We start from the raw sequence: 14,686 nt of genomic DNA on the forward strand, positions 1-14,686 counted from the left end.
CTGCTCTGCTCTGTCTGCCCCGCCGCCTGGCCGCGGCAGCTCCTCGCTTTGAGCTTTCCTTCACAATTACGTCCTTTACCTCCAACTCTTTCTCCTGCGCGCGCTCGCTTTCCACATAAAGTACAATTCAAGTTTAATTAGAGGTAGAAAGAAAATCTCGCTCGTCACATTTCTATTTCTTCTGACGCAAACTCAGCTTTACCCGACGAAATGGTTACCATCACGTCTTTCTGAAACCGGAAGCTTTCCTTAAATGTGTTTCTCATTGTACGCCGTCCAATTGTAGAGTGGACTGGATAAAAGACACTTGTAACCTGCTCCTTTTGAAATTGCTTTCTCTAACAAAATCAGGCCTCGTCTTTCGTATTCAAATGGAGCGAAAGAACCGAAGCTATTCTCCTGTAGTCTGCCGATCATAGGACCGTTGTACTAGCAATAGACGTAAAAAAGTTGAAGCACTGAACTCCTTCTTACGCCAGATCCCTTACATTTAGTTACAATATAGCAGGTCAGCAACTGGAAGCATTTAATTCCATAAATTATCTGGGAGTACGCATTAGGAGTGATTTAAAATGGAATGATCATATAAAGTTGATCGTCGGTAAAGCAGATGCCAGACTGAGATTCATTGGAAGAATCCTAAGGAAATGCAATCCGAAAACGAAGGAAGTAGGTTACAGTACGCTTGTTAGCGCACTGCTTGAATATTGTTCACCAGTGTGGGATCCGTACCAGATAGGGTTGATAGAAGAAATAGAGAAGATCCAACGGAGAGCAGCGCGCTTCGTTACAGGATCATTTAGTAATCGTGAAAGCGTTACGGAGATGATAGATAAACTCCAGTGGAAGACTCTGCAGGAGAGACGCTCAGTAGCTCGGTACGGGCTTTTGTTGAAGTTTCGAGAACATACCTTCACCGAGGAGTCAAGCAGTATATTGCTCCATCCTACGTATATCTCGCGAAGAGACCATGAGGATAAAATCAGAGAGATTAGAGCCCACCCAGAGGCATACCGACAATCCTTCTTTCCACGAACAATACGGGACTGGAATAGAAGAGAGAACCGATAGAGGTACGCAAGGTACCCTCCGCCACACACCGTCAGGTCACTTGCGGAGTATGGTTGTAGATGTAGAGACTCTGATACGATACAGCAACCTGACGAAGTGGGTCACTACACTTGGGTCATTTATGATAAGAATGAAGCAGAATCTGATCGTGTAGGTCTGTACTTTCCGCACTATATCTAAATCTACAGATGGCAGAACGACTGCGTCAACAGTGAAACAGACTGATGAGTATACCAACCTTCCCCGTGCGTTCGAGAACGACTAGCTCTAGGCCATGTGAATTACAGTCAGGGAATGGTACACAGCCTAACGGACATGGCCCATGTCTGGTTTATCCGTACAGGTTCTGTGTGGTCATACGGGAACAGCCGACCACATTATCTTTAACTGTGACGCCAACAATGGACTAACCAACGACTACATGAACTTTTGAGAATTACGAATGGTGGACAAGGATACACAAAATGAGAATTATATGAATACCTTCAGCTGCTGACGGGCGTTTATATATGTCAACGAGGACAGGTGAAAATGTGTGCCCCGACCGGGACCCGAACCCGGGATCTCCTGCTTACATGGCATACGCTATATCCATCTGAGCCACCGAGGGCACAGAGGATAGTGCGACTGCAGGGACTATCCCGCGCACGCCTCCCGCGAGACCCACATTCTCACCTTGTATGTACACACATTACATTCGTAGTGTGCCACCCCAACACAGTCATTACTCGTGGAAGACATTCTTACCAAGTCCCGCAAGAGTTCGGGAAATATGTGTACATCCGCACAGAAGAAGAAGGCCATGGCCGGTATTGCCAGAACTATATACTTATATAGATATGGTGTCTGTTCTTTCGGACATGTCCGAAAGAACAGACACCATGTCAGTTTAAGGATAGACAATGTTGCTAACACGATTTCACTGTGTGAAAAAGACAAATAAGCCAGGGTACGGCAATTACAAAATTCCTCCTATCCCGCGCAACATCAACAAAAGGATCGTCAATGCGAGTAACGATGTGCCAACGAGTGCATATAATACTGTGAAAGGTGTGAAAGCGAAAGTTGGGTTACAGAATGTGCGTGAGCAACGAAGATCACATCGACACACTTGGCAGAGCCCGTAGTACCTCATCAGCCCTACGTCGTCACAGCGCACAGTTGCACCTCGGCGACGGTGAATAGGAGTTGCGCGTCGGAAAGAGGTGCATAATACATAACTTGTAACATAGTGCCGTAAACAGTCTCCACACATTTCTGAGACTGTTTTCAAAAACGCAATAAAATAAAAAAGTGATTGTTACGACAAAGATACAACAATAACGTGCTCTGACGCCTTTCCGGAGCATCTACACGTTTATAAAGGGCGAGTCACGTAACAACTGAATGGTCCCAGATATAGAGTCGAGGTTCCCGGCAAATTATAGTACGCTAAGGGGCATGTACTTCTGCATGTAATAAAGAATCTCAACTCAACACTTGTATCGAATCGAGACACTGAAGCGAGTATGATTTCTTTTAAATAGATGGATATTCTTTCTTAACGGCATTCGAAAGAGCGTGAGAAGACGAGTACAGCGATATAATGCTTGCTAATTTTGAGCTTCAAACTCTTCGCAAAAGAATCCAAGAAAATTCTTAAATTGAAAAGCAAGTCGGCCGAAACCGGCTATTGCGTTGTCAATACGCTCACGCCAGGCTACGTCGGCGTATCAAGCCTTTAGGATGTTTACTTGTGTGCACTGCACAACTAGCAGGAAATATGTTGTATGTTTGCCTCGGTAGCTGCGCGGTCAGCGCGGCGGATTGCTAACCGAAATGGCCGGGTTCGATTCCCAGTCGGAGATTTGCTCCGCTCGCGAACTGTTGTGCTGTCCTTAAGTTCGTATCACCAGAAATTACTTTTGTTGAGATGGTTATATGGGCATGTCCCGAAAACCAGTAAATTAACATTAAAAAAACTGTGTTGTCTACTGGTAGGCCATTTCTGCTCTGTCGTACGGAGGTGACTAATTTTAATTTCTGCTGGGATGTATTCCAATTAAATCAGGTGATGCTGAAGGAATTAGACTAGGAAATGAAACACTAAAAGTAGTAGATGCAGGCAGCAAAATACCTTCTAAGAGCCGAAGAAGAGAGGATACAAAATAGAGACTGGTTATAGCACAAAAGCATATGAGGAACTTAACATTTATAATAAATTTTGGTGTTGGAAATTAGAGTCACTAATAAGATGGCACTGAATCTCCGAGTGGAAAAAAGAAATTTGTGGCACAACTTGACTAAAAGAAATGATCGGTTGGGTCGGTTGACAGGGCATATCCTGAGGCATCAACAAACCTTGTTTGGTACCGGAGAGAGGTGTGCGGGGTAAAAATTGTAGAGATTACCCAAGGCTCTAATACAACACGTACGTTCAAATGAACGCAGTTTCAGTATTTATTCCGAGATGAAGAGGCTAATACAGGATAAAGTAGCATAGATAGCCGCATCAGCTCAATCTTCGGACTGACGACGATGGCATCAACAACAAAAACAACAAAGCTACATCGAACTTGTTTCCTTTTAAAATACGAAAAACTTTTTTCTATATATGGGTTTCCGAGCTGGCAATGTTTGATAGCCGAAACATTCTCGTGGGGAAAAGAACAGTAGAACAAAATTTTACAGAGTCGTACTTTTGGAGCTATGTACTCTATCATCTATGAAAATTTCAAACAGAATCGCAACCAAACGGATTTAAAAAACAGTGTACCGGCACTGAATGATCGAAACAACAAAATAAAAGTGTATACCCAGGCTCAGCAGTACTCTTTTTTATGCTGTTATTACACCAAGCTCAGTCACTGAAGAGCTGACGAAAATAGTGTAAACGTTAAACCGAGTCCCCAAAGGACAATGCCCTGCGACGACGTTATCGGACGCATGTCTTTGCATCGGTTTCCTTTCTATAGGAACCACTGCAGTTGCCTCGTGAACGCGGCAGAATGCAGTTTCTTTGCACGAGTGTCCTTTCAGTTTCTCCAATAGTGGCGGACTCATACGTAACATACGCTATAGAAGTGATCACATTCTATCAGCGTGTTGTTTTGTGTGGCAAGGCAGACAGACGCAAAGCACGATGGTTACGGACGTCACGGTATAAAACATGCGACTCAACTCCTACGTGTTGCAGGCAATCTCAACAGTAACTCCTTCGCAAGAGACGGTTTACGCCCCGTTCCTTCTGAATCTTTTTCTGGGAAATCCACATACCACATTTCAACAGGAGATTGTCCGACTACATGTGGTGGGACATATTCCAGCCAACTTCTGAAAAGGACCTGTGCCGCGGCTTGTACTTACCATACTACGTTGCTTATCGAACATATACGGGGTATGATTGATTAGCAACTTGCTTCTCATGTTGCTCCAGCAAGCGTCCATGATTGCTTGAGTTGCATACACACAGCTTAGAAGAAGATTCCCTAGGTATACATTTAAACCTTCTTTGATTCTATACTTCGACATTTATAAGATAAAAAAAAAAGTGTGGCTAGGGCCTCCCGTCGGGTAGATCGTTTGCATGGCGCAAATCTTTTGAGTTGACCCCACTTCGGCGACCTGCGTGTCGATGAGGATGAGATGATGATGATGACTAGGACAACAAAACACCCAGTCCCTGAGCGGAGAAAAGTTCCGACCCAGCCGGCAATCGAACCCGGGCCCCTTGGCATGACATTCCGTCGCGCTGACCACTCAGCTACCTGGGCGGCCATTTATAAGATTATTACTACCTCCTCAGTGAATAAGGTTCGTCTTTGTCGCTAAACAGATGACTGTTTGTTTGATCACCATACGTTTTCGCTTCTTTTGTTTTCGATGAATTCTCAGCCGCCTGCAATGCATATTTTGCATATTACTACATGCGTATAACAGATAAGTGATATAATAGTTCTGAACTTCTGTGTGCATTACAGTTTATTGGTGCTAGTCTCCCACTGTTAGGTTAAAAACAACTCATGACCTCACAAATTACTGTATGTTTTAACAATATTTCAATCCATATTTTCACATACGCGACTCGATGGAACTGTATTTGCATGTCCTAGTCTCAACATTGCGTGCACATTTCACTACACACAATTCGTATTTATTTTTAGATGATAAATAGAACCATACAATTATTAAAACCTAGGGTGACTCTGGCGACAAGAATTGTTTATGCTAACAGTAGAAGACTAACGTCAGTAAAATGTAAAACAGAAAGATGTTGAGAGCTATTTTATCATGTATCTATTACACGCATGTAATAAGAAGCAAACTATGTATTACAGGCAACAAGGGATGCTCTGAAAATAAAGAAGCGAATCAAGTATAGCAATAAATCAAACAGCCATTTATTTAGTGACAGAGACGGGCCTTATACACCTGTTCGTATACTCCAGCTGATCAAAGGTCTCCAGACGCCTATTCGTGGACATTAATATAAGGTGTATCTACCCTTCTCCGTTACGACGGCTTGAATTCTGCTAGGGACAATTTTAATTAGGTTTCTGAATGTATGTGAAGAAATGGCAGCCCATTCTTTCTCAAGAGCTGAAACCAGGGTAGGCAGTGATGTTGGAGGTTGCGGTCTGGAACGAAGTCGACGATCTACGTATCCCAAAGGTTTTCGACTGGGTTCAGGTCGGAATTCCGGGCAGGCTAGTCTGTTTGAGGAATGTTACTGTCCACAAACCAATGCCTCACAGAGGCTCCTTTACGACAGGATGCTCTGTCATGCCGATACAAACAATCATCGCCCCCGAAGTGTTTGTCTACTGTACGCAATACATAATGGTGTAAAATGTGTTCATATCCTTCTGCATTTAGTGTTTTCGCGAATGCAATAAGGAGACCACACCCTAGCAACGATAAACATCATACAGTATCATATCCACAGTACTTCGCTGCTGTCATTACACATAATGGCAGATAACGTTCTGTAGACATTAGCCAAAGCCAAACGCTTCGGACGGATTGCCATAGGGCACAGCGTTATTCATCACTGCAAATCACTCGTTTCCAGTCGTCCGCGCCGGCCGATAGTGGCCGAGCGGTTCTAGGCGCTTCAGTCTGGAACCACACGACCGCTACGGTTGCAGGTTCGAATCCTGCCTCGGGCATGGATGTGTGTGATGTCCTTAGGTTAGTTAGGTTTAAGTAGCTCTAAGTTCTAGGGGACTGATGACCTCAGATGTTAAGTCCCATAGTGCTCAGGGCCAGCCAGCCAGTCCTCCACTCTCCAATGGAGTCCCTCGATACAGTATCTCAAGCGTCGCTTAATACTGACTACAGAAATGTGTGACTTACGAGGAGCAACTCGCCCATTGTACCCCGACCCTACGCACAGTCAGTGTTAGCTGGATTGCTGGTACCCCTTAGGAACTCACGATTTATGCCTCCTGCTACGTGCGAGTTTTTAGGATCACCATCCGCAATGCTCTACGCGTCCTGTCCGTCAGAACCTGTGGTCTGCCTGGTCTTGGTTTAGTTGTGGTTGTTCCTTCGTGTTTCCAGTTCGCAATCACAGCATCAATAGTGGACTTGGGCGGCTTTGAGACAGCCCAAGTATCCCTGGTGGATTTGTTAATCTGGTGGCACTGAGCTCTCCTGACCGACCCATTCTGTTGTTACTGCTTCTCTACTGACAACATATTTTTTAAGCCCCATCGTTTCTTCACTGATCTATGCTTCTTGGTGAAAGGGTGAAGTTTAATTTTCGACACTTTATTCCAATTGGGGAGCACTTTTAATGGGCACAGATCTGTAAGTCTCTCCTCCGTGGGTTTGATTGTTTGTTTTTAGTGTCTCATTTCTAATTTCCTACTGAACTAATGCCTCGCTGACTCTGCACCGATGCCAGAGTTCTGCTCACCTGGTAGCTACTCTTCGGATGGGAACAACACAAAACTGCCCGCCTCCTTTTATACTTGTGGCGTCACCTGTCACGACATCTGGTGTTCAATTGAGCATTACATGAGAGTGTACGGATGCTTTTGATCAAACAATGTAGCACAACATGCGGCGCGCTTGGTTGCGGGACAGAGAAGTGAGCTTGGCCCGGATAGAGACCGTGCGGTGGATCAGCAACAATCGGCCTGGTACACCGGCCAGCCTGAGTATGTTCGGTAGGCGGGACAGAGAAGTGAGCTTGGCCCGGATAGAGACCGTGCGGTGGATCAGCAACAATCGGCCTGGTACACCGGCCAGCCTGAGTATGTTCGGTAGGCGGTTTTCGACGCTCTTTTTAGGGTAGTTCCCAATATACGCCTCAACTAATACGATTCACAGCCATGTGGCGCACACGACTTCCGTCCCTTAGCTTAACTGGCGACAGTAAGAACAATTCACCGATCCCGTATGACAGGACAAACACACACACACACACACACACACACACACACACACACAGACAAACACAGAGGGGGAGAGAGAGATAGAGATAGAGATAGATAGATAGAGAGAGAGAGAGAGAGAGAGAGAGAGAGAGAGAGAGAGAGAGAGAGAGAGAGAGAGAGAGGAGGGGGCAGGAGAGACCTTAAACATTCAGAAGATGTCAATAATAAACTGATTGACTAAGGGACGAGAGAAGACGTGCCCCTACGTATGGGTTTTATGCAACTCATAACGCCTTCAAAAGCCACGTCCGATACTGCCGTGTTCCGTAACCTGATACGTGCGAACTATTAGTTGTACAGGAAAAAAACAGGACCTTTTTGTAGGAAATTTAATGCAGGTAAATTTTGTAGCGGGATACGTTTTCACTGGAGGCCATGGTTTTCGAGTTTTTTAAAAAAATGCGTTTGGAGGTCGCTTTTGAACGTTTATCTTGAATAATTCGAGAATTATGGCATCTAGTGAAAACGTCTCACAATACAAAATTTAACTACATTACATTTCCTACAAAAAGGTCCTGCTCTTTTTTTTCTGTAGGGCTAAGAGTTTGTACGTAGCGAACGAGCGAGAGAGAGAGAGAGAGAGAGAGAGAGAGAGAGAGAGAATGAAAATCTAGCGCATGGCGTGTTAAGGCGTTGCGGGTTGCATAAAACCGATAGGCAGGGGCAGCTGAATCACCCTGTGTAACACGGTGACATTTGGAGGCTATTCTGCAACACCCTGGAGAATTTTCATTTTCAGAGATGGTGACCAAAGGTGTACTCGTGATAGACTCGTATAGACTATGAGACAGCCGCTGCGTACCGAGGCTGTTGTCGCTGCTGGCGGGCAGGTAGTCGCGCGCGCCGGCGGCCGTGTGCCCGCGCAGGGCGTCGATCTCCGGGCGGAGCGCGAGGCGGCGGCGCAGGAACTCCTGGTAGGAGATGCGGCCCTGGTCGTCGGCGCCCAGCTCGCGCATCAGCTCCTCCAGCGAGTCCTCCAGGTTCAGCTCGCGGCACACCGTCAGCAGGTCCTGGCTGCGGGCACACAACACATGCACAAGCTGTTAACTGCGTGGCCCTGTTAATGACGAGGGAAGCACAGTTGAGCTGTGGTAAAATTTGCTGTTTTGAAGAGCGCGCCGCAGCGCGTAGTGTAAAGCAGTCGCCTTCCGTTTCTGGCGGTGGCGCCGCTGTGGCTATCGTTGCTTTGGTGTCTCCCTCTGGTGGGAAAGGGGAAAAGTTGCCTGTTCACGTGCATTTAAGGGGCGCTATGAGCTCGGGAGTCGGTCAGTTTGAGTCGGTGCAGTCTGAGGTCAGTCTGACAGTCGCGGAGAGTCTGGTCAGTTGGTCAGGCGGAGTGAGTCTGGTCAGTCACTCGTCACCGGTTGCTGGTCTGTCTCTCGTTCGTATTTGTACGGCAGTCAGTGTCCGTTTGTCGTCCGAAGTGCTAGTATGCGTTAGGCCGCCAGTCTGCTCGAGTTTGTTCAGGCAATGGGCATTGGCGGTTGGATCGATCGGTTGGTCGGTCGCGCACTGGGACACAAGATGACTTGTCCGTCTTGAGCGTCGGCGCATCTGAGGTCGGTACGACAGTCCAGTGAGCTGCGCCGTGTAGCGAGGGGTAGTGGCTTCGAGGCCGACACGAGAGCAACAGGAGCCAACCCACGACGTCGGTCGGGCCGGTGCGAGCGGCGACGCCGTGAGACGGGAGATCGGCGCGCCTTCCTGCGTCCGTTGAAGCGGCTGGCAGCGGACGGCTCGGGAGAGGGTTTTGGGGGTGCTGCGCCAGGTCTTCTCCAGAAATCGCAATTTATTAGAAGTTACGTGATTGGTGATATGTTGTTTCATTTACTTGTTAAATTCTACTTGTTTTCTTGGTGAGGTCACCAGCCGCTTTGTTTTGCGGTCGTCCCACCAGTCTTCTCCGTTTGCCCACCCGTGGGAAGGTGGTATTTATGAATTGGGGGGTCTGTTTTTCCCTCGTGGAGTAGGGGCGGGTTAGAGCAACCTGCGGTTCGGGTTGTTCGGTAATCTCCCTATCAATCTGCCGTACGTTAATAGCTGCCTCTGTCATGTTAGTCGGATTCGGTGTGTTAAAGAATTTATTGCTTGACGTGTAACGGCCTAATTACTGAAATATGTTTTTATCTTGCCTATCATCTTGAGAGGCGGTATATCTGTGCTGTAGAGCATGTTTGGCTAACCTTGTGTAATTTAGATAAGATTCCATTTTATAGGCTTTTTTTAAATGGTCATTTTAGTATGAAAAGTTTCGACCCTTCCACCGTAAGACTTTTCTTAGAAGTTAAAATCAAGTTGCACCTTCGGTGGCAAGTTAATCTTTTAATTTTAGTGTTTTGTACCATTTCCATCCCTCTTACGGGGTGCATAGTTTATGTGTTTGTGTGAGTTATCAAAATTTTTAGTTTAAAGTAATCTGGTGTGTTGCAGATTTGCACCACTGTAGTCTTTCAGAGGTCCTTGTGAGCGGTCGTGACTACGGCCGTGTTAAAATGGAGCGGCAAGGTTCTCAGCCCGAAAGCCCGTACTATCAACAAAAAAAAAGTTATTTCTGCCTCTGAATAAATTGTAACTTGATATTTAGAGGGTGCTTTCTGATTATAATTTTAAATCTGTTTAAAAAAAAGGGCTTTTAGGAATAGAAATTTCCATTTATTGAAAAAAAATTGTTTCATCAGTTACCAATTGGCAACTACTTCCACGCTCACATAGTGTGATTAAATGTGTTAATATTCTTGATGAATCGCTAGTAAATAAAGTAAATTCTTTAAGAAAAGATTTTTGAAAGTAAATCCACGGTTCAATAGTCCTGGCGGATCACCGATTTTGCTACTCTCTCGCACGATTGTGTTACATTGTTAAACGTAATTAATGCAGTTCCACTACGATGGGCTTCTCTAGCGTATTCGAGAAATCTAAGTACAAAGTTTTCCGAGCCTGCTGAATACTATACGACTGGCAGCAGCCTAGCAGCAAAGCTGGCGCAAGGGGCAAAGCAAAGCTCCACCTTCTGGCCATGATGGGTCAATAGGGGCGAATGGACCGTCCTGTCATTTGCTGTCGATGGCGTCATTATTATGCGGTACGGAGGGGCACGGGCTCAGCACACCGCTCTCCCGGTCGTTGTCGGCTTTGAAGATCTCAATTGACCTCACGAGACTGAGTGAGCCCTGTTACAATGAAAAATCCCTGGCAATACCGGCAATAGAATCCGGATCCTCCGCTAAGCAGTGAGACACGTTGACCACGAAGCTATGCAAGAGGGCGACCGATGAGGCAGCAGACCAGAAATCCGCCCGAGCTGTGTCCCACAACCGAAGCCTTTTTTTAACTGAGTTGCTAATCTTGTATCGCTACAATGACTCGCCTTTCTTCCTAAAGCAACAATAACAATGACAACCGATAAGATACAGTCATAGTGAGGCATCGTGATGAAATCAACATTTACCTAGCGACAAATTCATGCGCGTGTTGAAGATACAGTATACATAACTCAAAGCTGGTCCTCCCCGCTACGACTCGAATGTGTCAATAAATACACGCAATTTCGTTATAATTCCATAATATACCTCAAGTGTAATTCCCCAAGCATGTACCACTACGATTACCATTATTATTGATCTTCAGTTTCAAAGAAATATGATTCGTTGTAACGATACACGTGTATGATGTACGATAAGAAAAAGAATGACGTGACTCGAAACCAGTTCGGGCAGACTTCCAGATGGCCACCTTAGCAGGTTGCCCTAAGGCTGTTGCCCTAAGGCTGCTGCTGCTGGCGCTCTCGTATGGTGTTCAATAGATTAGGAAAACTGTGAACCTCGATTTCTCGAAAATATTCCACAAACGAACTGTTGCAGAGCAGCATCTGTGTCGTGTGCACTACAATCATGCGACAGTTTAGCAAAATCGGTGACCCGCTGGGTGTACGCTTTTCTTATGAGATCCATCAAAAACTGTATTGTACATTTCTTACTAATTTTATTTTGCTTACTTATGGTGTGGAACGGTTCTCAGATATTTAGACAAACGGTGCATTTTAAACATAATACACGTGGGCTAACACAAAAGTAACATCACTCAGGTAAAAATAAAATACTAGCATTGTCAAAACAAATGTATTACAGCAATTTTAAGTCTACCCTCTTGAATTATTTCTCTACATAATCAGCATTTAGACTTAACCATTAATTATATTCTCTCAATGAGTTGTCAAATTCTCCTCGCTCAAAATTATGCCGCAAGAGACTGCTGGCAGCCCGTGACAGCCTCCTGACGTTCTCCGTCAGAGTCAAAGCGTTGTGAGCCAAGTATCCATGAAATCTGCGGAATGTCGTGCTACAGACGAAAAATCGTGAATTTTTTTCCTCATGTCTTCTCTACACCGTTTGGTGGCTGACTATGGACAGACAGACGACCACTTCTTTCGTCATCACGAGCAGTCTCCCCTCTAACTTGAAAACGAACCACACCATGATTACTAAACCCTCTGAATCATCACATACAGCGGTGGTATCGCGTACACAACGGTATAAATGGGCAGTGCACTAGTGGAGCTGTTATTGTACTCTGGTGATTCACGTGATTCTGACGTGATTATGGACGCACGACGGGAATCAACAGACTTTGAATGCGGAATGGTAGTTGGAGCTAGGCACGTGATCATTCAGTTTCGGAAATCGTTGAGGAATCCGAGATCAACAGTCTCAAGAGCGTGCCGAGAATACCAAATTTCAGGCTTACCATGGAGAAGACAGTGGCCGACGGCACTCACTTAACGATCGAGAGCAGTGGCGTTTGCGTTGAGTTGCCAGTCTAACAGACAACAAACACGACGTGAAATAACCACAGAAATCCGTATGGGAAGTACGATCAACGTATCCGTTGGGACAGTGCGGCAAAATCTGGCGTTAATGGGCTATGGCAGCAGATGACCGACGCTACGGCCTTTGCTAACAGCATGGCATAGCCTGCAGCACCCCTCCTGGGCTCGTGACCATATTGGTTGGACCTTAGACGACTGTAAAACCGAGGCCTAGTCAGATCAGTCCCCATTCCAATTGGTAAGCGCTGATGGTAGAGTTCGAGTGTGGCTTAGACCCCAAGAAGCTATGGTCCCAAGGTGTCAACAAGGCACTGTGCAAGATGGTGGTGGCTCCATAATGGTGTGGGCTTTCTTTACATGGAAAGGAGTTGACTGGAAATGGATACGTTCGGCTACTTGGAGACCATGGGTGTGTGTGTTTGTCCTTAGGATAATTTAGGTTAAGTAGTGTGTGAGCTTAGGGACTGATGACCTTAGCATTTAAGTCCCATAAGAAAAGAAAAAAAAATCATTATTGAACGATAAAGCGTAAAACGTTTTTTGTATAATCTGTCAAGTAAAACGTAGTTCTAAAATCAGAACTAATAAAACTACTTGTTTTTGTACTGGTTCGGAAGAACGGACAGCTCGTAACAGATTTGTTTTCTGAAGAAACAAAGAAATAACTAAAGAAGGGTTCTGCTTAGGCTTTACGCCGGTATCGTCTCTGATGCTACCCGCACGACACATGTGGTTGGCGGGCTGCTTCGAAATGGAGATCCGGTCGTATGTCCAACATCCCTCAACAAAAGGCCTCCTCCTACACACAGCAGAGCGTTGTGAGGCGATCAAAACTTTCTCACGTTCTAAACTTACTTTGTGACTGGCATTTTTCTACGATAGATTTAACCAATCGGTGTGTAGTAAATGTTGCGGATGCTGCACTGAATAACCGGGCTACAGCAAGCAGGTTCCAATGGCTGTAGACTGCAGTACTCGCAGTTATGCAGAGATAAAGAAGCTTCCACAGAACAGATTGCGTAGAGTGCTGCATCAAGTCAGTCTTAGGAGCTCAGACCTCCACAACGACAACGAATCTACAGGATTAAAAGAGAAAGTGGTGTTCTAAATAAACGCCCAAATTTTCCCAAAATTGCTAAGCAAGCAAGACATGAATGAAAGTTTATAATTTGCACGTTGTATCCTACGCTCATAAAGACTGTCATACATTATGGCAGAAACATTAGCCATCGACGTTCTGCAGTTTGTGGAAAACATCCAAGACATACCTCCATTCTTTCAATGTACGAGAGTAACAATAAAATAGTGACATTTCGCACGAAGACGACGTTAATATAAACGAATTTCTGTCCTTTGTGTTTTGATTTATGTTACGCAATAGCGCAAGTCAAACACAGGGTGACTCAGAAGGTTGGCTCTGAGCACTATGGGACTCAACTGCTGAGGTCATTAGTCCCCTAGAACTTAGAACTAGTTAATCCTAACTAACCTAAGGACATCATAAACATCCATGCCCGAGGCAGGATTCGAACCTGCGACCGCAGCGGTCTTGCGGTTCCAGACTGCAGCGCCTTTAACCGCACGGCCACTTCGGCCGGCGACTCAGAAGGAAAGATAGATGCTTTGAGGAGTGATAGTATTGTTCATTATGAACAAAAAATTTCAGGTTAACATATGCCCTTTTCTTAACCTATCGGACATACAGCTGTTTGAAAAACAAGGGCGACAGCAGCATGTCCTTCACCAACACTGACATACGAATACAACCAAAGCAACAGTAGGCTTTGTAGTGTTGTCTTTACTGACCATTTCAATGCAGTATTATTGATGATCAACTCATCGGTCCAGTTGTTTTGGATAACCGCCTTCACGAAGATATGTATCTTGATTTCCTTCACAGCACGTCAGTGAAACACATCCTGGGTGTTGGATCAGTCGCTGTGGAGTCTTACTCCACACAAGCACAGAGCAGACACAAAGAAGGATCTTCGCCTGCCGCTGTGGCCGAGCGGTTCAGGCGCTTCACTCTGGAACCGAGCTGCTGCTACGGTCGCAGGTTCGAATCCTACCTCGGGCATGGATGTGTGTGATGTCCTTAGGTTAGTTAGGTTTAAGTAGTTCTAAGTCTAGGGGACTGATGACCTCAGATGTTAAGTCCCATAGTGCTGACAGCCATTTGAACCATTTGAAGGATCTTCTCGCTCACATTTTACAAGCGTATGCTCAAGTAAAGAACCGCACGAATGAGCTCAGATCAGCAACACAGAAGCTGCCAAGAAGAGCTGCAAAATTCGTTGCGGTTAGTGGTGAACTTTTTGAACATCTTTTGCGAGGACGTCATAGATTGTACAATACTAGTTGTATGAAG

The 14,686-nt window shown here is 45.5% G+C and overlaps 1 protein-coding gene across 2 annotated transcripts in view; it reads right to left on the reverse strand.

Annotated features, from left to right (window-relative positions):
- LOC126484010 (colorectal mutant cancer protein) overlaps nucleotides 1-14,686 on the reverse strand; it is a 605,708-nt gene that overhangs the window by 414,955 nt on the left and 176,067 nt on the right. For both annotated transcript variants that reach the window (XM_050107334.1, XM_050107342.1), the window contains exon 2: nucleotides 8,296-8,507. In XM_050107334.1, the coding sequence (XP_049963291.1) occupies nucleotides 8,296-8,507 (212 nt within the window). The remainder of the gene's footprint in view (nucleotides 1-8,295; nucleotides 8,508-14,686) is intronic.

This window comes from Schistocerca serialis, chromosome 1 (genome assembly GCF_023864345.2).
Source record: "Schistocerca serialis cubense isolate TAMUIC-IGC-003099 chromosome 1, iqSchSeri2.2, whole genome shotgun sequence".
NCBI lineage: Eukaryota > Metazoa > Arthropoda > Insecta > Orthoptera > Acrididae > Schistocerca > Schistocerca serialis.